We start from the raw sequence: 27,018 nt of genomic DNA on the forward strand, positions 1-27,018 counted from the left end.
GACGGGTACTCATACGTTCAAAAAGGACGCGATATAAAGCGATTTAAAAGTCCTTGTACGGGCTCGGGTTACTATGGTTACGCTCGCTCAACAAAGTTGAGGTATAAGAAAATTATGTGGTTAACAGGCACATAACCATGGCTAACTTGTTTTGAGTACCTAATAAAACAGATGGCAAATTATTAAATGGTAAGTTAAATGTCATTTCAAATGTAGCTAGCTAGCTTATGTCGTTGCAGTATTATTAAACCACTCACTTGCTAGGTAGTACTAGGGGTATTCAAAATTGTGTAAACTAACGTTAGCTAACAGTTTAGAGTTTGCCTGTGACAGTTGGTTACAACAACCTTTTCAGCTGCTTGTCAGCTACTTGAAATGATAACATTCTTTCATGGCTGTTTGTCATTGCATATTTCAGAGGAAGTATCATCAAATGTTCTAGAACTCCCAGTCATGAACACTTATGTTGACAACCTCATTGAGGATGAAGCTGAGATTGAGCTTCTTCTTGCCAAACCGACTTGCTTCATCATTATTGGGAAGCCAGTGAGTTATCAATATGGTTCACACACACACACACACACACACACACACACACACACACACACACACACACACACACACACACACACACACACACACACACACACTGACCTACTGTATTGTTATTCTATACAGGGGGTTGGCAAATCTACTCTTGCCACAAAATTAGCCCAGTCCTGGAAGTGTGTCTTGATTGATGGTAAATATTCCCTATCTATCTCAACCTGTTTTTCTGTTCCTAATATCATGCCCTGTTCTCTTTTTCTGTATCTGAGCACGTCTTTATACATTCATTTCAGACACAGAATTGCTCAACCAACACATCAATGATCAAAGAGCGCAAGGAGTAGAGGTGAGTTGCCACTGTGCAGCCTCAATATTCTGTATAGTAGCAGATTTACATGAATGACTGTTCAACTACCCATCTTATGGTTTCAGCTTCTCGAGATTCTGAATGAAGGGAAAAGTATCTCAGAAGAGATGGTGGTCCAGCTGATTCTGGACAGGCTCAAGTCACCAGAGGTCGAGCACTACGGTAATTCAACTCATTTTGCTAGCCTAATCGACATTGCTTTCGTTGTTCCTTAATCCCTAACTACATTATACTCACTAGATTCAACACAGTGCTGCATGTTTTGTGTATGTTTGAAGTGTGTGCAGTTTCAGGAAAATGACAGTATTGTGTTGTATGGCAGGTTATGTGCTGAGCTGCTTGCCCTCCATGTCAGAGGAGTACCTGAAGATACTGGAGCAGATTGAGTTCATCAAGAACCTGAGACTGGCGCCCGATTTTATCATAAACATCAAGGTTATCTTCTTCTCCCTTGAGTTAGTTTACTGTGCCTTGTGCTGAATTAACAAGACACAACCAAACTTTTACAGCTAGTTACACCCATTACACTACACTACACCATTGACCGTGAAATAACAGTAAAATCCTGAAACTGTCCTTGGCCTGAAGTATCCTCATTGTGTTGAACTTTTCTATCCACTTATTCTATTGAGCTGTTCCATCCCCAGTGTGCGGACAGGGACCTGATCCACCGCCTGGCGGGCCAGAGGCAGCACCCCCAGACAGGCAGGGTGTTCCTCAGGGAGCAGTGGGACACTGTGAAGAAAGAGACCACCAAGAAAAGGAATGAGATAGACGAGGATGAGGGGGAAGAGGAGGAAGGGGAGCTGGAGGAGGCAGAGGAGGTGCAACCAATCATGAACAGATTGATACTATCCTCATTGGAGATGTTGTTATACTCTATTCTATGTGATTTGTTTGTTTGTTTACTTAGTCGGTTGCTTATTTGTTGATCAGGTGGAGGAGCGCGAGCTGCAGAAGGACATGATTACCCAGCTGGTGCGAGCGCAGGAAAACTTCCCAGAGAACGCCTACCGCAGGGTTCTCCTGTATAAAGACACCATTCTCAGACCTCTAGAGGTGAGCGCACTGAGGCCTGAAGAAGACACACCTAAAATGGCTGCCAATTCCTGACAACAACTCCATTCACTTTGTATACTCATCATCAAGTGTTCTAACTTGATCAGTGATAGAGATGTAGTGTATTACTAGATGGACACAGTTCTCTGTTCTGATTAACTGTCATGGCTACCGACATGCTGTTTGACATGCTGTTTGTTTCCAGGACTACATGGCAGACCATGCTTCCCTGCACCTGTTTGAGCTGGATGGGAATAAAAACCCTGAGGAACTGTTCATGGTGGGATCAGAGGGGGTTCTTGGAAAGAGGGGTTCCCTTTCTGAGGGAATAAGCAACGCAACCCGTAGCCCTCTGTCAATACATTAGTCACATTGAAAACCCTTGAGTTGGCTGCAATTTCATTATCCATTCTACAACTAACCACAGTGACTGTCCCGTAGGTAAAGACTGACTTCTGTGTTTTAATTGCTGGTTGACGAGCTGGTTATTTATGGTTTTGTCCCTGGTGTAGTCAGTGCTCTTCCGTCTGGAGTCCATGGCAGTGAGGAGGGTTGCTGTCCCCCTTCGGCTGCTCCAGATCGACGAGGAAGAGCTGCCTGATGAGATTGACACGGTCAGACATGCTACTGCCTCTCGCTTATGCTACTGTTTGTGTGGAAAACCCTAAACTCAGATCTATTATTGTAAGATTAGTCAATGGTCCTTGAGCAGCAAGGAATGTAGCTAGCTAGCACAATGTTAACAGGTCATGGTAGCCCAATGCTATGGGATAGTAACTGCCATTGACTGTCTGTGCTGATGTCCTCTCTCAGGAGGAGCTGTTGCGGACCATGTCCTCCTCTAAGACAGTGGCCCCTGGGTTCAGGTGGAGGAGGAGTCGTTGGTGTAGAGCCTGCCCTGTGGCCCTGAAGGAAGGAAAGATCATCAAGGGCAAGCCCGAGTTCTCTGTGGGGTGAGTGAGTGAGTGAGTGAGTGAGTGAGTGAGTGAGTGAGAGTAGGTGTGTGTCTCTCTGTTGCTTGTGTCTACACATTCCAGCCATTAACTCTCCTTCCCCGCTCCCCTTCAGGTTCATGGACAAAATCTACATCCTGTCGTCCCAGGAGGCCGTGGGGAAGTTCATGCTGAACCCGCGACGGTACCTCCTGCCGCCTATGCCGCGGCCGCCCTGCAAGGTGTCTGTGATCGGGCCTCCATGTGCAGGCAAGAGCACGCTGTGCGCCCTACTGGCCCAGCACTACGGAGCAGAGGTGGTGGACATGGAGGTCTTGATGAAGCCAGTCATCACCAAGGTCAAACAGGACATGCTGGAGAAGGTCAAGAGAGACTCCACCCTCATGGCTATCGAGAGGGTCAAGGTCAAAATGGAACTGGACGCCACCCACGGTTCCAGTGAGTGATGGGATGATTATGGTGGTGATGATGATGATTGCATGGTGAAAAAGTGTATCAATCCTTTGCTCGGTTTCTTGTGTTGTCACCTGAAGCATTTATAGTATGAGCATTTAGTAAAATGTAATAAAATGTGGATTTCCTGCAGTAAACATGAGATCCAACATCAGTGAGGAGGAGTCTGATGACAATGATTCAGGTGAGTAAATCAGACTCTAACCAACAAGCAGGTAAGTGCTGCCTAATAGACATACACATTTACTGGTGATTCTGATGTCATCCCACAGCGACATCTACAACCCTCTCCTCGAGTGAACAGACTGAGGAAGGTGAGCAACACAACCATACAGTCCCACTACATGTCAGTTTCTCTGTTTGACTGTCTGCTGAGGTGTCGTTGTTGTTGTTGTTGCTGCTGCTGCTGGGATACAGTGATGATGGAGGTGACAGAGGAGCACCCAGATGTACAGGCCATCGTGGAGGAGGCTTTAAAGGAGGCGGAGCAGGTTGTAACCCCGCCCTCTCTGGACCTGTATGCAGAGGTGCTGGAGAATCACATCAGAGAGGTTTGTCTGAAGTCAAGTCAAGTAAATTACCGTGAAGATTAAATAGTTGAACGTGTGCACAGTATCTTTCCAAATTGAAAATGCTATGCCTTGTGGAATGGCATTGATGTTCTTTTATCAAATGAGTATTCCAGATTGAGATGGCTGATGCAGACTCAGAGATCAAGAGAGGGTGGGTGCTGGACAACTTTCCCAGGAACAGGTCCCAGTTGGCCACCATTCAGGATCTCCACGATGGGATCATGCCCGATATCCTGTTCTGCCTGAAAGACAACGATGGGGAAGGTGGGAGAAACTACAACTCACAACTACAAATACTACCATAGTAATGCCTTTGTATTATTCATCTGAAGACTACCATATTTGTAGTTCTATACAAATGGAGAATATTTCTGTTGCAGGTAGGGTAGTATTGAAGAGGGTGTATGAACAGAACAGGGAGGAGGTTGACAAGGTAATCAAGAGGCTTGAAGAACAGCAGAAACAGAAGGCCCAGGAGGCTCAAGATTCCTTGTGAGTAGAGCTAAAATGGAGGGGGAATGATGTGTTGGTCCTCTGCATCGTTGAAGCCAACATGGATGGTTGGGTTAACCAGTTTCATCTTGCTGTATGTGTGTTTGTGGCCTTCTGTAGAAACCGTATGCAGCAGGACCCAGAGGAGGATCCTAAGCCAACAGATCCTCAGGCCAAACTAGAGGCAGTGCAGGAGGAGGTGGAGGGTACTGTTCCATTTTAACTAAATGTTGTCATTCTCGATCTCGATCCTCAAAAACATGACTTACTGGTAAATCAAATCAAATTTTATTTGTCACATACACATGGTTAGCAGATGTTAATGCGAGTGTAGCGAAATGCTTGTGCTTCTAGTTCCGACAATGCAGTAATAACCAACGAGTAATCTAACCTAACAATTCCACAACTACTACCTTATACACACAAGTGTAAAGGGATAAAGAATATGTACATAAAAATATATGAATGAGTGATGGTACAGAACGGCATAGGCAAGATGCAGTAGATGGTATCGAATACAGTATATACATATGAGATGAGTAATGTAGGGTATGTAAACATAAAAGTGGCATAGTTTAAAGTGGCTAGTGATACATGTATTACATAAAGATGGCAAGATGCAGTAGATGATATAGAGTACAGTATATACATATACATTATATTAAGTGGCAGTGTTTAAAGTGGCTAGTGATACATTTTTGATCAATTTCCATCAATTTCCATTATTAAAGTGAGCTGGAGTTGAGTCAGTATGTTGGCAGCAGCCACTCAATGTTAGTGGTGGCTGTTTAACAGTCTGATGGCCTTGAGATAGAAGTTGTTTTTCAGTCTCTCTGTCCCTGCTTTGATGCACCTGTACTGACCTCGCCTTCTGGATGATAGCGGGGTGAACAGGCAGTGGCTCGGGTGGTTGTTGTCCTTGATGATCTTTATGGCCTTCCTGTGACATCGGGTGGTGTAGGTGTCCTGGAGGGCAGGTAGTTTGCCCCCAGTGATGCATTGTGCAGACCTCACTACCCTCTGGAGAGCCTTATGGTTGTGGGCGGAGCAGTTGCCGTACCAGGCGGTGATACAGTCCGACAGGATGCTCTCGATTGTGCATCTGTAGAAGTTTGTGAGTGCTTTTGGTGCCTTCTACGATCACAGCTTTTGTATACTCATATCTATCTTCATTGTATCCTCTTAATTTGCTTTGCAGAAGGCTCTGCCAAATCTGATGCAGATGATGTTGACAAAAGCCCACCTACCGTCAGCATAAAAGGTGGAGGTAAGACTGAGCAATGACCATCTGAGCAATGTGAAAACATTGTTATTGTTTTGTTTTGTGATATGATGATGATGATGATTATTATTATTATATCTCTGATGTAAAGTGCCACCTGCCTCCATCCATCTCTCTCTCTTTCTCTCTTTCTTTCTTCAGAGGTGACTCTGCCTGCAGTGTGGAAGAGAGGCTATCCAGACGGTCCAGAGATGAACCCATTCAAGCTGCAGCTGAAGCAGTTTGTGATCGACTGGGAGAGCATGGAGTCCTCTATCACAGGCAGCTACAATGTACTGGAGACCTCTGGCAAGAGCCCTGAGGACCTGGTCCAGGAGATGGTCTTCCACATGGAGAGTGAGTTTTCGGCTTAGGGTGTTTGTGTAGGTGGAGGGGGTGGGGGGCTCAGGGTGTGTACATGTATGTTTTTTGTGCTGGTAAAAGAGAGTATGTCAGGGTACTAAGAGTATGGCAGTGTTTGAGGTTGAGTTACTATACTGGCTTGGTCAAATAGTGTGGCAGAGGACAGAGTTATAAGGCACCTTCAGAATGTATTCATAGTCCTTGACTTATTCCACATTTTGTTGTGTTAGAGTCTGAATGCAAAATTAATAAAAAATTATATATTCTCACCTATACGTCACATAGTTCTCAGAATCACACAATATCCCATAATGACAAAGTGAAAACATTTAGAAATGTTTGCAAATGTATTGAAAATTAAATATCTCATTTACGTAAGTATTCAAACCGCTGAGTCAATACTTTGTAGAAGCACCTTTGGCTGCGATTACAGCTGTGAGTCTTTCTGGGTAAGTCTCTAATAGCTTTCCACACCAGGATTGTGCAACATGTGCCCATTATGCTTTTCAAAATTCTTCAAGCTCAGTCAAATTGGTTGTTGATCATTGCTAGACAACCATTTTCAGGTTTTGCCATAGATTTTCAAGTAGATTTAAATCAAAACTGTAACTCATCCACTCAGGAACATTCACTGTCTTCTTGGTTAGCAACACCAGTGTAGATTTGGCCTTGTGTTTTAAGTTATTGTCACGATCGTGTGGGGGAGAGACGGACCAAAACGCAGCATTTGGAAAATAAGCCATCTTCCTTTTATTTTCAAGAAGGAAAAACGAAACAAAACACTTACAAACTAACCAAAACAATAAACGACCGTGAAGCTAATAAACGTAGTGCACATATACAGGCTACAAACGTTCAGACATAGACAATTACCCACAACAAACTAAAGCCTATGGCTACCTTAAATATGGCTCCCAATCAGAGACAACAGAAATCAGCTGTCTCTAATTGGGAACCCATTCAGGCAACCATAGACTTTCCTAGACAACTACACCCAACATAGACACAGCTAGACACATTCACTCAACACAAACACATACGCTACACCCAACACCCCCTTTACCATATAACCACCCAAAACCGACAAAACACAAAACATTCCCCCATGTCACACCCTGACCTAACTAAAATAATAAAGAAAACAAAGAATACTAAGGCCAGGGCGTGACAGTTATTGTCCTGCTGAAAGTTGAATTAATCTCCCAGTGTCTGGTGGAAAGCAGACTAAACCAGGTTTCCTTTTTTTCCTTTTTTTTTTATCCCCTTTTCTCCCCAATTTTCGTGGTATCCAATCGCTAGTAATTACTATCTTGTCTCATCGCTACAACTCCCGCACGGGCTCGGGAGAGACGAAGGTCGAAAGCTATGCGTCCTCCGAGGCACAACCCAACCAAGCCGCACTGCTTCTTTAACACAGCGCGCCTCCAACCCGGAAGCCAGCCGCACCAATGTGTCGGAGGAAACACCGTGCACCTGGCCCCCTTGGTTAGCGCGCACTGCTCCCAGCCCGCCACAGGAGTCGCTGGAGCGCGATGAGACAAGGAAATCCCTACCGGCCAAACCCTCCCTAACCCGGACGACGCTAGCCCAATTGTGCGTCGCCCCACGGACCTCCCGGTCGCGGCCGGCTGCGACAGAGCCTGGGGGCGAACCCAGAGACTCTGGTGGCGCAGTTAGCACTGCGATGCAGTGCCCTAGACCACTGCGCCACCCGGGAGGCTAAACCAGGTTTCCTCAAGGATTTTTCCTGTGTTTAACGATTACAAGCATAGCCATAACATGATGCAGTCACCACTATGCTTGAAAATATGGAGAGTAGTACTCAGTAATGTGTTGTATTAGATTTGCCCTGAATATAACATTTTGTATTCAACACAAAAAGTTAATTGCTTTGCCACATGTTTTGCAGTTTTACTTTAATGCCTTGTTGCAAACAGGATGAATGTTTTGGAATATTTGTATTCTGTACAGCCTTCCTTCTTTTCACTCTGTCAGTTAGGTTAGTATTGTGGAATAGTTTCCTTCCTCTTCAGCAACTGAGTTAGGAATGACACCTGTACCCTTGTAGTCACTGGGTGTATTGACACACCATCCAAAGTGTAATTAATAACTTCCCCATGCTCAAAGGAATATTCAAATGTCTGCTTTTTTATTTTGACCCATCTTCCAATGGGTGCCCTTCTTTGCAAAACATTGGAAAACCTCGCTGGTCCTTGTGGTTGAATCTGTGTTTGAAATTCACTGCTCGACTGAGGGACCTTACAGATAATTGTATGTGTGGGGTACAAAGATGAGGTAGTCATCTCTGTTAAACACTATTATTGCTCACAGAGTAAATCCATGCAACTTATTATGTGACTTGTTAAGCAAATGCTTACTCTTGAACTTGTTTAGGTTTGCCATAACAAAGGGGTTGAATACTTATTGACTCAAGACATTTCAGCGTTTCATTTTTTATTAATTTGTAAACATTTCGAAAAACATAATTCCACTTTGACATTATGGGGTATTGTGTGTAGGCCAGTAACAAAACATATAGGCTGTAACACAACAAAATGTGGAAAAAGTCAAGGGGGTGAATACTTTCTGAAGGCACTTTTAGGTACCTAATAACCTTGATGTGTGTTTTCCCAAGAGCCCTTTAAGTACGTGGGCTGGGAGCTGTCAGGAGTAGACCTGGATGAGGAGGAGGAGGATGCTCAGGCCTTGGCTGAGCTGGAGAAACCTGAGGAGGCAGAGGAAGAGGAGGAACAGGAGACAGATGTACGTCCTACATGGAGAAACCCACTAATGACGTATAATAGTTGGCAATTTAGACCTTACACATTTCTTGTACACATTCTCCAATTAAATGCACTGTAGCTGAAAATAAAATTGCTTCAGACTTCACAGTATAGGTATTCTAACCAAAAACATCCATGTCTGTTTACCATCATCCCATACTGCTGTTTTTCTGTAACATTTTTACGACATACCCTCTCTCCTCTCTCTCTGCTGTATCCAGGAGGAGGCAGCGTCTAAGAGGGTGATGGGGGACACCCAACACTTCTGTCCCGTGTCCCTGAAGGAGAACGGGGCACTGATCCCCTGTCTGGATGAATATGCTGCCAAGTACAGAGAGAAAGCCTACTACTTCTCTAGTACTGAGGCCAGGGAACGCTTCTTACTGAGCCCCGAGACATACGTCTCACACACACAGCTATTGCAGGTAGGAGAGGAGGGAGGGAGGGAGGGAGGGAGAAACAAAGTGGAAGAGTGACAGAGAGAAACAGTGAGGAAGTAAGAGCTACTGGATAACTTGTTGAACAATTGAATCTATGAATGTCTGAAATGACCAAATAGCTAAGACAAGTGAATCCATGATAAAATAATGATTCCACTTGACCCCCATATTCTATCCCTCTTCCTCTCCACCTCCCCTTTGTCTCCATCCCAGGCCCCAGCTCTGAGAGTCTTCCTGCTGGGTACGAGGGGCTCTGATAAGACCACCCACGGGAAATGGCTGGCGGAGCAACTGGGGCTTTTTCACATCCAGTTCAGGGAGTGCCTGCAGGAGCTGATCCTGGGGAAGACCCAGGCCCGCGTACCCTACTCTGATGAGGTGGAGCCCCCTGAGGAGCCCCTTGAGGACCTGGAAGCCCTTCTGCTGCAGGCACAGGGAGGGGCAGCAGTGCCCTATACGGACGAGGAGGAAAAACACAGTGGGAATGACAGCCCAGAGGAAGCCCCAGCAGCAGAGGTAAAGGATATGATACTGTCACATATCACAGTTTATATGGTGCAGTATTGCAGCTTGTTCCCCAGGGAATGAATGGTGGGCTATCTGTGTTGCTGTGTATGTTGCTAGCAGGAGGTGGGGCTGAGTGACGAGGAGGAGGCAATTAAGTCCTATCTGTTTGATGGAGCGCCTCTGCCTCAGGAGATCATGGAGATGATGCTGCCACAGTTCTGGGACCAGGAGCCATACAAGTACAAAGACATTTCACTAACACACACACAGACTCATCTTGACACACAAGGCACTCTTGCCCACTGACTTCCCATCTTGACTGATTTGCTGCACCCCCCTCCCTACCCCAGATCGAAAGGGTTCATCCTGGAGGGTTTCCCCCAAAACCCTGAGGACGTGTCCTTCATGGTGGAGCGCCGGCTGTTCCCGGACGCAGCCGTGGTCATGACGGTGGACGTGAGAGATGTCGTGCGGCGTCTGCTGCCCCCCCGCCTAGCCAGCTGGAGAGAACGCCGTGACCGCAGGAGAGAACAGCTGAGACAAGTCAGGGAGCTACGCCACAAACTACGGGTGAGAGGAGAGCAGGGCAGATGACTAGGGCTTCAGAACAGGGAGCCAAGTGGGGGAGAAGGTGGAGAAAGTAGAGAGGCTCAATGCTCAAGGCAGGTGTTAGAGGTCATGTTAACACACTCTCACTCCCTCTCTCTCTCTCCATCTCCCCCCTCCTCTCTATTTTTCTCCAAACCCCATCCTCTCTCTCTCTCTCTCTATATATATATATATATATATACATATATATTATTATTTTTTCTCCCCCTCCCTCACTCCCCTCCATCTATCTCTTTCTGTTGATGCAGGAGGAGGCCATCACCCGGAGGAGGGCTGAGCTCATGGCAGAGCATGCCTCAAAGCAACCAGCTGCAAAGGTAGTCCTTCATTGTCACAAGCACAGATGCTGTGACTCTTTGAGGCTGATATGGGTCTGTGCTATATTAGTTTGGGAAGAGTTTATGATTAGACCCTGATAAGTAGGGACTCTGTCATCCACTGTTCCTTACAGTCTCTCTCTGTGTGCCAGGTGAAGGATGAGGAGGATGAGGTAGAGTTTGATGAGGAAGAGGAGGGGATGGAGGAGATCGAAGCCATGCTAATTGAGGAGTTTACTCTGGACGAGGAGGATGATGGGGAGGATGAGGAGACAGAAGCGGCTGCTGAGGAGAGGCTGGAGATGGAGATCGGGGAACGCTTTGAAACAGACGACGCCAACTTCACTAGGATGATGGTACAGAGACACACATACTGTCCAGCTATGAACAGGCTTTAATATTGTCAGAGGCATTATAATAATAATAATACATTTGTAACCCAAAGTGCCATTATAAATCCAATCACATTTTATTTGTCACATGCTTCGTAAACAACAGGTGAAATGCTTACTTATGGGCCCTTCCCAACAATGCAGAGAGAAAATGAAAAATAATAACACAAGAAATTAATACACAATGAGTAACGAAAACTTGGCTATATACACAGGGTATCAGTACAGAGGAAAAAAGACAAGGTGTAATTTAGTTCAATTACAAAAGCATTAAAAAAAATAAAAAATACATTATACTGTGACTTCATCTTATCAATTAGAGAAGGTTAGGCTCCATAACTGAAGACATACTTTTTCCTCCTCGCCTTCCATTTATGTCACCCTGCACCTTTTCTTGAAATAATTGTCTGACTCTCCCACAGACCCCCTCCCCCCATCTTAGTGTGTGATTATTTACTTGTGTGTTTGTTTGTTGTTCAGGAACTCCTGGATGAAAACCAGATCCCTAAACTGACCATCAACGGTGGCCGTAAGTCCAGGATCGTGCGTTACCAGCTGCTTCAGAAGGTTCAGCCTCTGGTGACCAACAGGGAGGCCCACTTCCACAAGTGCCAGCCCATCAGCTATACCCTGGCCCGCAAGCTGCTCTGCTACTCCTTCAAGTATAACAGCTTCTTCGGCTGCTGGGACCCCGTCAAGGTCAGTATAAACCGGGACATACCCACACTCTCTCTCTCTCTATTCAAATCCCAATACGCTTAATTCAGTGGATGTGGACTTCTTCATAGTGTGATAAATGTTTTTATCTTCTAACTTTCTGTTTATCCCTGTATGCTGTGATGTGACTGATAGCAGATCCCATGTGTTCCTCTTTTAGTACACAGAGGGAGACCTGATCCAGCCAGTGCAGGGTCCTATGAACACATCCTACCCCGTGCTCTTCCACCAGTTCATCTACTTCTTCGCCTCCAAGGAGACGAGGAACACCTTCATCCTCAACCCCATCAAGTACCTGAAGCAGCCCAAACCCAACCCCTCCCTTCCCATCAAACTGGTCATTATCGGACCCCCCAAGTCAGGCAAAACCACAGGTCAGAGTTCACAACACATAGAGGCATATTACACAAGTTCTCATCCAGTGGTGGAAAATGTTACCAATTGTCATACTTGAGTAAAGGTTAAGATACCTTGATAGAAAATGACTAAAGTAAAAGTGAAAGTCACCCAGTAAAATACTACTTGAGTAAAAGTCTAAAAATATTTGATTTTAAATATACTTAAGTATCAAAAGTAAATGTAATTGCTAAAATAAACTTAAGTATCAAAAGTAAAAGTATAAATAATGTAAAATTCCTTATATTAAACAAACCAGATGGCATCATTTTCTAGTTTTTTACATTTACGGATAGCCAGGGGCATGCTCCAACACTCAGACGTAATTTACAAATGAAGCATGTGTTTTAGTGAGTCTGCCAGATCAGAGGCAGTAGGGATGACCAGGGATGTTCTCTTGATAACTGTGTGAATTAGGCAATTTTCCTGTCCTGCTAAGCATTCAAAATGTAATGAGTACTTTTTGGTGTCAGGGAAAATGTATGGAGTAAAAAGTACATAATATTCTTTAGGAATGAAGTGAAGTAAAAATTGTAAAAAATATAAATAGTAAAGTACAGTACAGATACCCCCAAAAACGACTTAAGTACTACTTTTAAGTATTTTTACTTAAGTACTTTACACCACTGTTCTCATCACAAATTTAGCTCTGTGGTAAGTGAATGTAATTCACTTTTTGTAAGGATTGTTTGCAATATGTTTATTTGATTCTTAAACTCTTTTCTCCTCTATGAATGCACTAAAACTCACGTTACTGTCAAACAATGCATTAGGATTTTATTCTCTCTAACACAAACTTAGATTTAAGACCATCTCAGGCCAGTTCAGCCAATCCAGCTGTACATTAGCTCACCCAAACAGAGAACACACCCATATTTATATGTGTTGTGCAGTGGCGAGGATGTTTGCCCATGAGTACAGCCTGACTCGTCTGTCCATTGGGGACGTGATGCGAACTGTGCTGGCCAGCCAGGGTAGGACAGAGCTGGCCACCCAGATGATGAAGCACCTCTCCCAGGGCCACACCTTGCCAGATGAATTGGCCATCCAGTGTCTGGAGGTAGCCCTCATGAGCCTGGTCTGCAGCACCAGAGGGTAAGGCTGAAATATAGAGGCAGTGTTCAATTTCCCTCTTTCTAATGTCTGGTTTCATTCTGAATTATGTCATAAAACGTTAAAAGTCAGTAAGTCCCAGTGAGACGGTAATTTGGTGATCCATGCAGACCAATCAAAAGCTGGAAAAAGGTTGTATTGAACAGACCAAAAGCAACATTTCATTGTATGCCAACCAGAAGGTTGACTAGGCTATTCATTCTATTTCCATGACATATTCTATTGACTGTATTTCCTTCCCTATCTCAGGTACGTGTTGGATGGCTTCCCTATGACGCGTAAGCAGGCTGATTTGATGGAGGCTCGGAGCATTATCCCAGTGCTTGTGGTGGAGCTGCAGCTGGACACCGTGGAGGTGCTAAAGAGAGGCCTCAGTGACAAGATGAAACCCAACAGGTCAGATGGGTGGCACTAGATGGCCCTACCAGAGAGGACAAAACTGTTGTGTACTGTACATCCAGCTATATGCATCAATCTCAAATGAATAGGAAAGTTCGGCACATCCTGAAATTAATCAACTTTGACAGTGTCTATGCTTCCCATTCATTTAAGATTTAGGGCATCTATGCAACAGATGACCTGGGACATGGATTCATCTTGTTATCATTTTGGCGTAAACTGTCACTTAATTATCCCCCCTCCCCTGGCAGTCCCCACCTGATGCATGACAGCCCCCAGATCCTGAACATCCGTACCTCTAATTTCAAGCGTGAGGTAGAGGCGGTGAGGCAGCACTACCAGCAGCAGTACCAGAACTGGGTCTCTGTGGATGGACACAACTCCAAGTGGTGGGTCTGGAACAGAATCCTGGATGAGGCCCGCATGAGCATGAGACACATCCACACCTACCTGGAGAAAATACGCACCGGTAATATATGCAGTCTAGAGAGAAAATAGAAAAAGCCTATTCACTTTGGTAATTATTTGATTTCTACACTGAACAGAAATATAAACGCATTGGTCCCATGTTTCATGAGCTGAAATAAAAGATCCCAGAAATTTTCCATAAATTATGCACAAAAAGCTTATTTCTTTCAAATTTTGTGCACATATTTGTTTACATCCCTGTTAGTGAGCATTTTGCCTTTGCCAAGGTAAAATCTACCTGACAGATGTGGCATATCAAGAAGCTGATTAAACAGCATGGTCATTACACAGGTGCACCTTGTGCTGGGGGACAATAAATGGCTACTCTAAAATGTGTAGTTTTGTCACACAACACAATGTCAGTTTTGAGGGAGCATGAAATTGGCATGCTCACTGCAGGAATGTCCACCAGAGCTGTTGCCAGAGAATTGAATGTTCATTTATCTACCATGAGCCACCTTCAAACTTGTTTTAGACAATTTGGCAGTATGTCCAACCAGCCTCACAACCACAGACCACGTGTTTAGCATTGTGTGTGTGAGCTGTTTGCTAATGTCAACTTTGTAAACAGAGGCAGGCATAAGCTAAGGACAACAAACACAATTGCAATTGCATTTTATCAATGTCACTTTGAATGCACATAATTACTGTGATGAGATCATGAGGCCCATTGTGAGGCCCTTGTCTTTTAAGGTATCTGTGACCAACAGATGCATTTCTGTATTCCCAGTCATGTAAAATCCATAGATTAGGGCCTAATACATTTATTTCCTCACATGGACTTTAACTCAGTAAAATCTTTGAAATCGTTCATTTTTGTTCAGTATATATTAAAGTCTTATGAGATTGCTGCTTCTCCTATGTCTTTGACCCTGGCCCCTACAGGACATGCAGCTAGCATCGACAGGCTGTGCATCACACCAAAGGAGCTAAATTCTCGGCTGGGTGAGTTTAGCTATTACTGCCCTGTAAGCCTCGCCCTCCATCGCCACCTGGTGGACTGTTCTCTCACTACATCTCTGGAGCTGGCAGCTGAGTTCAGGGGACACTATTACAAGATGTGCTCTCGGGAATACCTGGAGGTGGGTCTCATACCTGGTGACAGTCATCAATGATTTGGTGACTTACCTGCATATAATGTGTGTAAAGTGCTCTTTGAGATATGTGGTTAAAAGGTATAATTTATATTATTACATCACAGGAACTATTAACAGAGGTTAAAATTATATTGATTTCTCTCTTTGCATTGTACCCCTATCTACAAAAGCTCTTCCTTGAGACTCCAGAACAGTTTGTGATCCCGGGCTGCCCACATGCTCTCCCCCCTCCCCACATGTTGCCCAAGAAGCTGACGGCCGGCCAGGTGAAGGCCAGGTTCCCCAAACAGGTGGAGATGAAGGGCTACTGCCCCGTCACCTACCTGGATGGGAGGCAGAGGTAGCCAACACACTGGCTTTACTCCTATCTATTCATTATAGTACCAGTCTTCTTCAATGCTGGCACAGGGGGGCATGGGTTCTTTGTAGGTCTCTGGCTTTTTAAGAGGTCTCAAGTTTGGAATATGCCAGTAATTAGGTACAGTTGAAGTCTGAAGTTTCAATACACTTTAGCCAAATACATTTAAACTCAGTTTCTCACAACTCTTGACATTTAATCCTAGTAAAGATTCCCTGTCTTAGGTCAGTTAGGATCACCACTTTATTTTAAGAATGTGAAATGTCAGAATAATAGTACAGAGAATGATTTGTTTCAGCTTTTATTTCTTTCATCACATTCCCAATGGGTCAGAAGTTTACATACACTCAATTAGTATTTGGTAGCATTGGCTTTATATTGATTAACTTGGGTCAAACGTTTCAGGTAGCTTTCCACAAGCTTCCCACAATAAGTTGGGTGAATTTTGGCCCATTCCTCCTGACATAGCTGGTGTAACTGAGTCAGGTTTGTAGGCCTCCTTGCTAACACACGCTTTTTCAGTTCTGCCCACAAATTTTCTGTGGGATTGAGGTCAGGGCTTTGTGATGGCCACTCCAATACCTTGACTTTGTTGTCGTTAAGCCATTTTGCCACAACTTTGAAAGTATGCTTGGGGTCATTGTCCATTTGGAAGACCTATTTGCGACCAAGCTTTAACTTCCTGACTGATGTCTTGAGATGTTGCTTCAATATATCCACATCATTTTCCTACCTCATGATGCCATCTATTTTGTGAGGTGCACCAGTCCCTCCTGCAGCAAAGCATCCCCACAACTTGATACAGCCACCCCTATTGTAACGGCTATCGTCATATTCTTCCTCCTCCTCGGACGAGGAGAGGCGAGACGGATCGGACCAATACCCAGAGTGGTTAGGGTTCATAATGATTTATTATAACGAAACTGAAACTGACTTACAAAACAAATAAACGAAGTGCATAAACCGATACAGTACCGTGTGGTGCAACAAACACAGACACGGAAACAAACACACGTGAAACCCAGGCTGCCTCCCAACATAGAAAATCAAACATAGACAAACCCACACAACTCATGCCCTGACCAACTAAATAAATACAAGAAAAAGGAAAACAGGTCAGGAACGTGACACCTATGCTTCACGGTTGGGATGGTGTTCTTTGGCTTGCAAGCCTCCCCCTTTTTCCTCCAAACATAACGATGGTCATTATGGCCAAACAGTTCTATTTTTCTTTCATCAGACCAGAGGACATTTCTACAAAAAGTACGATCTTTGTCCCCATGTGCAGTTGCAAACCATAGTCTGGCTTTTTTATGGTGGTTTTGGAGCAGTGGCTTCTTCTTTGCTGAGCGGCCTTTCAGGTTATGTCGTTATAGGACTCATTTTACTGTGGATATAGATACTTTTGTACCTATTTCCTCCAGCATCTTCACAAGGTCCTTTGCTGTTGTTCTGGGATTGATTTGCACTTTTCGCACCAAAGTACGTTCATCTCTAGGAGACGGTGTGACGGCTGCGTGGTCCCATGGTGTTTATACTTGCGTACTATTGTTTGTACAGATGAACGTGGTACCTTCAGGCATTTGGAAATTGCTCCCAAGGATGAACCAGACTTGTGGAGGTCTACAATTTTTTTTCTGAGGTCTTGGCTGATTTCTTTTGATTTTCCCATGATGTCAAGCAAAGAGGCACTGAGTTTGAAGGTAGGCCTTGGAATACAGCCACAGGTACAACTCCAATTGACTCAAATGATGTCAATTAGCCTATCAGAAGCTTCTAAAGCCATGACATCATTTTCTGGAATTTTCCAAGCTGTTTAAAGGCACAGTCAACTTAGTGTATGTGAACATTAGAAGCCTCCTCCCTAAGTTTGTTTTATTCACTGCTTTAGCACACTCTGCCAACCCGGATGTCCTAGCCGTGTCTGAATTCTGGCTTAGGAAGGCCACCTAAAATCCTGAAAGTTCCATCCCTAATGTAATGAGTGCGTGTAGGTGGCAGGGAAGTCAGGCGCAGGAAAAGGAACTTTGTATAAACGGAGTCGTTTAATAAGTGCTCATAACCTCCAAAAACCAAAATATACCAAAAAATAATAAAAGTGGGTAAAAAATCCGTCGCACACCGACACATGACTAGCACAACACATACAATAAACAATCTCCGACAAGGACATGAGGGGAAACAGAGGGTTAAATACACAACATGTAATTGATGGGATTAGAACCGGGTGTGAAGGAAGACAAGACAAAACCAATGGAAAATAATACATGGATCAGTGATGGCTAAAAGATCGGTGACGTCGACTGAAAGATCGGTGACGTCGAACACCGCCCGAACAAGGAGAGGGACCGACTTCGGCGGAAGTCGTGACACCTAACTATAACATTTTCCCACAAGTTAGAACTGCCAAAGGGGGAGGAGTTACAATCTACTGCAGAGATAGCCAGAAGAGTTCTGTCATACTATCCAGGTCTGTGCCCAAACAATTCGAGCTTCTTCTTTTAAAAATCAACTTTTCCAGAAACAAGTCTCTCACCGTTGCCGCTTGTTATAGACCCCAGCTGTGCCCTGGACACCATATGTGAATTGATCGCCCCATCTATCTTCAGAGTTCGTACTGTAAGGTGACCTAAACTGGGACTTGCTTAACACCCCGGCCGTCGTACAATCTAAGCTAGATGCCCTCAATCTCACACAAATTATCAAGGAACCTACCAGATACAACCCAAAATCCTTAATAATGGGCACCCTCTGAGATATCATCCTGACCAACTTGCCCTCTAAATACACCTCTGCTGTCTTCAACCAGGATCTCAACGATCACTGCCTCATTGCCTGCGTGCATAATGGGTCCGCGGTCAAACGACCACCACTCATCACTGTCAAACGCCCCCTAAAACACTTCAGCGAGCAGGCCTTTCTAACCGACCTGGCCCAAGTATCCTGGAAGGATATTGACCTCATCCCGTCAGTAGAGGATGCCTGGTTGCTCTTTTAAAAGTGCTTTCCTCTCCACCTTAAATAAGCATGCCCCATTCAAAAAATGTAGAACTAAAAACAGATCGAGCCCTTGGTTCCCCCCAGACTTGACTGCCCTTGACCAGCACAAAAACATCCTGTGGCGTTCTGCATTAGCATCGAAGAGCCCCCGCGATATGCAACTCTTCAGGGAAGTTAGGAACCAATATACTCAGTCAGTTAGGAAAGCTAAAGCTAGCTTTTTAAAACCAAAATTTGCTTCCTGTAGGACTAATTCCAAAAAGTTTTGGGACAATGTAAAGTCCATGGAGTATAAGAGCACCTCCTCCCAGCTGCCCACTGCACTGCGGATAGGAAACACTGTCACAATAAGCATTTTTCCACAGCTGGCCATGCTTTCCACCTGGCTACCCCTACCCCGGCCAACACCTCAGCACCCCCTGCAGCAACTTGCCCAAACTCACCCCGCTTCTCCTTCACCCAAATCCAAACAGCTGATGTTCTGAAAGAGTTGCAAAATCTGGATCCCTACAAATCAGCTGGGCTAGACAATCTGGACCCTCTCTTTCTAAAATTATCTGCCGAAATTGTTGCAACCCTTATTACTAGCCTATTCAAACTCTCTTTCGTATCGTCTGAGAACCCCAAAGATTGGAAAGCTACCGCGGTCACCTTAGACCAAAACTGTTATAGACCTATATCCATCCTGCCCTGCCTTTCTAAAATCTTTGAAATCCAAGTTAATAAACAGATCACCGACCATTTCGAATCCCACTGTACCTTCTCCACTATGCAATCTGGTTTCCGAGCTGGTCATAGTTGCACCTCAGCCACGCTCAAGGTCCTAAACGATATCATAACCGCCATCGATAAAAGACAGTACTGTGCAGCCGTCTACATCGACCTGGCCAAGGCTTTTGACTCTGTCAATCACCGCATTCTTATCGGCAGACTCTATAGCCTTGACTTCTCAAATGACTGCCTCGCCTGGTTCACCAACTACTTCTCAGAGTTCAATGTGTCAAATCGGAGGGCCTGTTGTCCGGACCTCTGGCAGTCTCTATGGGGGTTCCACAGGGCTCAATTCTCGGGCCAACTCTTTTCTCTGTATATATCAATGATGTCGCTCTTGCTGCTGGTGATTCGCTGATCCACCTCTACGTAGACGACACCATTCTGTATACATCTGGCCCTTCTTTGGACACTGTGCTAACAAACCTCCAAACGAGCTTCAACGCCATACAACACTCCTTCCGTGGCCTCCAACTTCTTTTAAATGCTAGAAAAACTAAGTGCATGTTCTTCAACCGATTGCTGCCCGCACCCCAGTATCTCTACTTGCACATCATCATCTGCACATATATCACTCCAGTATTAATGCTAAATTGTAATTATTTTCACCTCTATGGCCTATTTATTGCCTACCTCCCTACTCTTCTACATTGGCACACACTGTACATAGATCCTTCTATTTTTCTTTTCTTTCGTGTTATTGACTGTACGTTTGTTTATGTGTAACTCTGTGTTGTTGTTTTTGTCGCACTGCTATGCTTTATCTTGGCCAGCTCGCAGTTGTAAATGAGAACTTGTTCTCAACTAGCCTACCTGGTTAAATAAAGGTGAAATAAAAAATGTTAAATGTAAACTTCTGACCCACTGGAATTGTGATACAGTGAATTATAAGTGAAATAATCTGTCTGTAAACAATTGCTGGAAAAATGACTTGTGTCATGAACAAAGTAGATGTCCTAACCGACTTGCCAAAAAAATGTTAATGACTACAACATAAGTGTATGTAAACTTCCGACGTCAACTTTATATATTAAGTTATTTAAATGTATAAGGCCATAGAAATGTAATTAAATGTTTAACGGATGACATTTCTTGAAAAGTGAGGCGATTGAGCTAACAAAAAAAGTTGACCTTCTTCTTAAAATACTATCGTGATCTTAGTTCAACACATAACAACCTATTCAAGATATTTTAACCTCTTAGAGAGAATATAAGATGCATAGTTCAGCAATTTTCCTGATTTATTATAATAAAAAAGTTTATGAGAAAAGTGAAGAGGGGAATTCGTTAAATATTTTTAAAAAATTGTTTGGCCTTAGGTATTTAAAAACTTGGTCAGAGCAAACTTGCTCTCACGGACCTGTTGTGATTGTGTTATGGTTCCCCCTGGCACCAGAAGGCGGCAGAGACCGCGCTAGAGACTTTAATTGGATGATTGTGTCCCTGTTAAAAGAGGTGTGTTTTCTGTGGTCCTTTGCAGCTTGAATTGTTTACCGTGTGCGTTCATTTCCTGAGTGAGTTTGAGACTTAGTGTTTGTTTTTTCAAGTGTACTGTGATCCTGCGTCTACCGGTTCTCAGTAAAGTATTATGTTTATCCTTAACCACTGATTCCTCGTCTGGTCTCTTCTCTGCACCTGGGTCCAACCTTACAACGTCACAGATTGATGCTCTCATCCTACCTCCCAGACAGGCTGCTTGCTATATGCTCTCAGTTGATTCCGTTTCATGTTAGTGCCTTTGAGATGTATTGATTTTAGTTTGAAACTCTCCTCAGGTATGAGGCCCTGGTTCGTGGAAGCGTGGAGTACTCTGTGGAATATCGGGAACAAATCTACATTTTCGAGAACGAACAGAAACAGGACAGGTTTCTGAGGTCAGTAATAGACTGATGCAATGAACTTGGTGTGATCTCAAACTATCAATTTGAATATTGTTAGGTAACCCAAACCAGTTCTCTTCCAACTCCTTGCTCCTCCTCTCAGGTTACCTGAGACCTATTGGAACCAGAAGCTGCCCGACAAGCTGCCTCCTATGAGTGAGCCTGTGCAGCTCACCTCCCTGCCCATGCTAGGCTACATGGAACAGGTGAGACTGAGGCTCAAACACACCGGGAGGCACTCTGGATGTAATTACTGGAGGGACTTAATCTGAATAAAAATAACTGAAGTGTGTTTACACTACAGTGCATGTGACATACTGTATGTTGACCAGAGGTTTTGTGTTCCATATCAGGGCGTGGCAAGATCTATCATTAAAGCTCTGACGGCCGTCGGTTGTCTCAAACCAAAGTTCCCCTACCTCAGTCCGAAAAGATCAGCACTCCATTATCTGGCCTTTTATTTGAAAGGTATGCAAAAATCATTGAGAGGAGCCTTAAGGCTCTTCACACACCCAAGTTTGTCATCACCATAATGTCACACGGTCCCTGGACATGCTATCTTTGCAGTGCATTGGTCTCGGATTATAATTTGACTCTGCATTATGTTGCTTGTCCATTCTTTCACCCTATTCCCTCCATCCCTCTCTCCGTTCCTCAGCCTTCAACCCCAGGAACTCGGACTACATCCGCCAGAAGTACAAGAAGAAGCTGGCGTCATTTGAGGAGAATTGTGAGCTTATCTCCTACCTGGGCTCCACTATGACCAAGAAGTACATAGCTCCTCAGGAGCAGCCCATAGACTTTGAATTTAAGCTGCACAGGTTTTTGGCCTTTGGAGAGTCCACAGAGGCTGCTGCTGGGGTGCTATAGTACCTCATGACTTGTGAAATATTGTTCACTGAAATGATGAGCTCTCAGTATTTCACAGGGTGCATTGTACTGTTGATATATCAAAGACTGACATTAGAATTGCAGTCCTTTTAAACTGCTATTAATATTTCTAAATGTTTCTTATTATTTAACCAAATGCATTTTGTTAGATCACCATTTGTAAGTTGAAAGTCAATGGGTTTTTCTTCGTACATATTAAAAACCTAGGTCAGTCAGAAATGTGATTTTCCTGTGATATATATATACATTTCCACACTGTTGAAAATTATCATGTCCTTTAAGTGTACGAGCTGTTTGAAAAGACTGCCAGAAATTTTAGCCTGTTTGGTGGGATGGAGTTTGGGCCTGCCTGGTGACATCATGAGGCTGTAAATGTGTGAATAGAGGGCTTGCAGTTGCTTCACAAATCACCTAGCAACCGCACCAAGCGCCATGTTGGAAGAACAAACTCAGTTTGTTGAAAGTCCTCCAATCGTAGACATGGCTGGCTGCGTTTTGCTACCACCGGAAACTTCAGGAAGATTGCCGTTTTTTCTTCTTCTAAGGACCTAGAAAACGGAGGCAGTGGGAGAACCTATTTAAGTAAGTAAATATGTTGAAAGGGGTCAAAAATGATGTATTATTATCTAGCTTACTACAGAAACGTAGTGTGCAGGCTAACTCAAATGAGCTGCTAACGTAATGTTAGATAGGTAACTTTACATACTGTATATCTCGCTACGTGAATTAAAAATCACCAGTTTGCTAACTTCATATTAGCTAGTTAGCTATCTTGATGTATTTATCGTTTCAGACCCAAAGCTATCTACCTACCTACCAATAGATAACGGCCATGGAAGAGTGTGAAAGGATTAACTAGCACTTCCAGCTGTCAAAGGGCAGAGTAGGCTACTCTGGATAGGGCAGGTAACTTTGGTAGGGCATTACAAAACTATTCTCCTAATCTTCCAGAAAAATTAAGGACCACGAGATAAAGCAACTTAATATTCAGGGATGTCTAACATCATTATAATGCAGCGTGTTTCTTTGTGTTGTTTTCTGTCCTCAGATACAAAGAGCCATCAAATCCTGTCTGCAGATGAACAGGTCCCAATGAATGTCCCAAGAGAATAAGGGTACATACAGTGCATTCTGATAGTATTCAGACCCCTTCCCTTTTCCCACATTTTGTTATGTTAGTCTTATTCTAAAATTGATTAACTTATTTGTTTTCCTCAATCTACACACAATACCCCATAATGACAGTGAAAACGGGTTTAGACATTTTAGCAAATATACAAAACACAGAAATCCCTTATTTACATAAGTATTTAAACCTTTTGCTATTAGATTTGAAATTGAGCTCAGGTGCATCCTGTTTCCATTGATCATCCTTGATGTTTCTACAACTTGATTGGAGTCCACCTGTGGTAAATTCAATTGATTGAACATTATTTGGAAAAACACACATCTGTCTATATAAGGTCCCACAGTTGACAGTGCATGTCAGAGCAAAAACCAAGCCATGAGGTTGAAGGAATTGTCCGTAGAGCTCTGAGACAGGATTGCGTCGAGGAACTGATCTGGGAGAAGGGTGGCAAAAAATGTCTGCAGCGTTGAAGGTCCCCAAGAACATTGGCCTCCATCATTCTTAAAAATGGAAGAAGTTTGGAACCACCAAGACTCTTCCTAGGGCTGAGCAATCGGGGGAGAAGGTCAGGGAGGTGACCAAGAACCCGATTGTCACACTGACAGCATTCCAGAGTTCCTCTGTGGAGATGATTGTCCTTCTGGAAGGTTCTCCCATCTCTGCAGCACTCCACCAATCAGGCCTTTATGGTAGAGTGGCCAGACAGAAGCCACTCCTCAGTAAAAGGCACATCACAGCCTGCTTGTATTTTCCAAATGGTTCCTAAAGGACTCTCAGACCATGAGAAACAAGATTCTCTGGTCTGATGAAACCAATATGGAACTCTTTGGCCCGACTGGGTCGAAGGTTCACCTTCCAACAGGACAACGACCCTAAACACACAGCCAGGACAACGCAAGAGTGGCTTCAGGACAAGTCTCTGAATGTCCTTGAGGGGCCCAGCCAGAGCCCAGACTTGAACCCGATCGAACATCTCTGGAGAGACCTGAAAATAGCTGTGCAGTGACGCTCCCCATCCAACCTGACAGAGCTTGAGGGGATCTGCAGAGAAGAATGCCACACCTGTATTTGTAATTTCTCCCAATCTTTTAGCATCATACCCAAAAAGACTCAAGGCTGTAATCGCTGCCAAAGGTGCATCAAAAGTCTGAATACTTTATGTAGATGTGTTCAATGACAGATACTTTTATCCAAGAAGGTCTGAGTGGCACATGGAGGTGCTAATGAAGATGGTTTGCCTAAGACTACCACAATTACATTAAAACACATTTAGCATACTGTTATGGGATTTTTTGTGTTTAATGACTAAAATATGTATACATTTGACTTAGATGTTAGTGTATGAATGAAACTTATTATAATCATAATGCTGAATGTAATGTGTTCTTTATTAGAAAGGAGTTATCTTCAGACAGGCTGGAATGCTGTGTTCCTTACAGGACATTCTGTCTCTACCCAGGGAGGGGAGAGACCTTGGGTTGGTTGCAGATAGTTTAACAGGTGGCAGACAATGTAATGAGGCTGTGAACTGTATTGCCATTGTATTCTAGAGGAGGATGGACATAAACTTATGACGTCATCTTTATTATATAACCTGATGTAAATTGTACTACGATTCAGTACTCTCGAGAGTAAATGCTATTGATTGATTTTGAGACTGGTTTCTGTCCATTTTATGCTGATAAGTATCTTACAAATTTGTATGTATGGACAGAGTGTTTTAATTTAATTGGTTGATAAAGGAATTTTAATTCCTATGTTTAACACATACATAGTCAAATTGTAAAGAAAGAAAATAGTTGGGCTATAAGAATACGTTTTATTCAATGGGGCTAGGCAAAGCAGAGATGACAATACTTTATTTCACCCATACAACAATATAGCCTGTTATTAAAGTACAATACATTTACAATATCATAAACAATAAATAGTCTTTTACACCTTCCAAGTTACATTTTATATAGTGTAAGGGGGCACTTTTTCCATGACGACAAGGTGAAGGTGCTCTACTCAAATCGTTTAGATTGATCAAAGCACAGCATATAACAACCATGTTGTATAATTGAGGGATGTCTCCTTTCATATCTGGAAAATGGCAAAGTAGAAACTGATGCTGCTGCAGCATTGCTCATCTTCACAGTGGTAATCCAGTTGACATGGGTGTCTTGATAGAGGTCAGCTGGTGAACCTACAGTAGTACATAAACAAATTAAAAGCCCACCTGATGTTAGAATGTCACCTATACCACCAGGGCTCTTAATTGTTTGGTTGTGTTTAATTCATTCAGGTGTTTTAGTGTGATAAAGATTAAATCTGTTGGCCTTGAACAACCAATAGTCAATACAGGTTGTGCTATCCCATTGAGGCCTTTGTCCTATGCTGCAATGTCCATACATTTTCCTTTCTCTTATGAATAAAGTTCTCAACAAATTATCATTGTTTTATCATATGAATATGATAACCACAAGTGTTTTTGGCAATAATGTCCTCTGGGCTATATGGACATAATATTGTACAATTTGTATCTCTCATTTTCATGGTCATGGCTAGAAGGGATCCAGTTTTTGTCAAATTAATGTCATATTTGACATTTCTTAGCAGATTACGATCATTTAGGCAGCAGGTTAGGAAAAGGTTTAGCTAAAATGTACTTTTGACAAAAGTTGGCTTTCTTTTAGCCAGGACCCCTTTTTCATAGGCCTAGATTATATGGTTGCATTCAAGACAAGGTCGTTTTTATTGATCAGTAGAGTAGGCCATGGCTACCATCGTATGAAAAATGATTCTGAAAATGTCACGAGTCATAAACTGTAGTAGAATTGCATGAAATGTTTATCAAAGGCCACATTTTTCCAGGAAACGTCTCTGATATAGCCTATAAACCTATACCACTACGCGCTTATTAAATAGCCTAAATTATTACTATCCAATCTACTCATAACATTAGGAATAGTAGGCTTACATTTGTCTGCAAATATACGATGATCGAGGCATGCAATCCTTTGGTGAAAAATTGCATCCCCAAAACTTTAAACTCACACGACACGTTATTTGCTAGACTACAAGCTATCTAGCTAGCTAATTTTGGTTAACTTGGTGTTGTTAACACTTGGTTGGCATAACAGCCAAACTAAACTCGAAATCGATCAGACTTGACTTACCAGTGATTAAATGATCGTAGCAGACCCGTTACTGACAGCTGTCTGGGTTCAGGTCTTGAAAGGCAAAAAGGTTTCTTCTCTTATCTGACAGTTCTTGACTCTTACCTTGGTGTCACCAATGGTGTTTCATGATTGCGGGGAATCTGTAAACATATTTTTTTCCTGATGTCTTTCCTGTCTTGTTAGAGAATGCAGTTTGGGGTAGCCACTCAGCTGTTGTTGTCTGAAGAATTAATGCGGTGGTTTCCAACGTGGCCGCCAGGACGCTTTTTATGTTAACTGCAAGCCCTCAATAAGAAAGAGTTCCAAACCTCTCTGCCAATAACAGCGTTTTCAGTTCCCCCCTCCCCACCCAGAACACTCCAGTCCCAGCAAAATTATTGCATGAGAAATTGCTCTTTGCTAAACAATTTTTTTTTATTTTCAAACATTTTAATTGAAAACAATCACAGTAAGGTACTTCATTGTTACTCAGAAATTATTTGATATTGAGATTTTAAAAAACGGCTTAATTTGACCTT

General features: G+C 43.3%; 1 protein-coding gene and 2 long non-coding RNA genes across 4 annotated transcripts; 2 read left to right on the top strand and 1 right to left on the bottom strand.

Annotated features, from left to right (window-relative positions):
- The first annotated feature begins 33 nt into the window (after positions 1 to 33).
- Positions 34 to 22,426, top strand: ak9 (adenylate kinase 9). Of its 2 annotated transcripts, none has more exons than XM_055885307.1 (38): positions 34 to 189; positions 419 to 546; positions 679 to 742; positions 843 to 895; positions 982 to 1,078; positions 1,239 to 1,351; positions 1,564 to 1,740; positions 1,853 to 1,975; positions 2,181 to 2,255; positions 2,488 to 2,589; positions 2,789 to 2,928; positions 3,044 to 3,366; positions 3,515 to 3,565; positions 3,654 to 3,695; positions 3,799 to 3,932; positions 4,067 to 4,217; positions 4,334 to 4,445; positions 4,566 to 4,651; positions 5,644 to 5,712; positions 5,869 to 6,063; positions 8,705 to 8,832; positions 9,074 to 9,277; positions 9,506 to 9,808; positions 9,917 to 10,038; positions 10,150 to 10,369; positions 10,657 to 10,725; positions 10,878 to 11,081; positions 11,598 to 11,816; positions 11,995 to 12,208; positions 13,124 to 13,325; positions 13,593 to 13,739; positions 13,994 to 14,211; positions 15,096 to 15,292; positions 15,478 to 15,647; positions 21,212 to 21,310; positions 21,420 to 21,522; positions 21,670 to 21,784; positions 21,975 to 22,426. In XM_055885307.1, exons 2-38 carry the CDS (start codon positions 454 to 456, stop codon positions 22,184 to 22,186), a joined length of 5,346 nt encoding a protein of 1,781 aa, XP_055741282.1. In that variant the 5' UTR covers positions 34 to 189; positions 419 to 453; the 3' UTR covers positions 22,187 to 22,426. The 2 variants fall into 2 exon arrangements, with proteins under 2 accessions (XP_055741282.1, XP_055741283.1); XM_055885308.1 differs by having other exon boundaries at positions 9,920 to 10,038.
- A 118-nt stretch (positions 22,427 to 22,544) lies between these two features.
- On the top strand, positions 22,545 to 25,769 carry LOC129825310 (uncharacterized). The gene is made up of 2 exons (XR_008754847.1): positions 22,545 to 22,789; positions 23,256 to 25,769. It is a non-coding gene; the product is annotated as an uncharacterized LOC129825310 (long non-coding RNA).
- On the bottom strand, positions 25,136 to 26,596 carry LOC129825311 (uncharacterized). The gene is made up of 2 exons (XR_008754848.1): positions 26,498 to 26,596; positions 25,136 to 25,524 (listed from the first exon to the last, which is right to left on the bottom strand). It is a non-coding gene; the product is annotated as an uncharacterized LOC129825311 (long non-coding RNA).
- Positions 26,597 to 27,018: the final 422 nt, after the last annotated feature.

The sequence above is a fragment of the Salvelinus fontinalis genome, chromosome 27 (genome assembly GCF_029448725.1).
Source record: "Salvelinus fontinalis isolate EN_2023a chromosome 27, ASM2944872v1, whole genome shotgun sequence".
Classification (NCBI taxonomy): Eukaryota; Metazoa; Chordata; class Actinopteri; order Salmoniformes; family Salmonidae; genus Salvelinus; species Salvelinus fontinalis.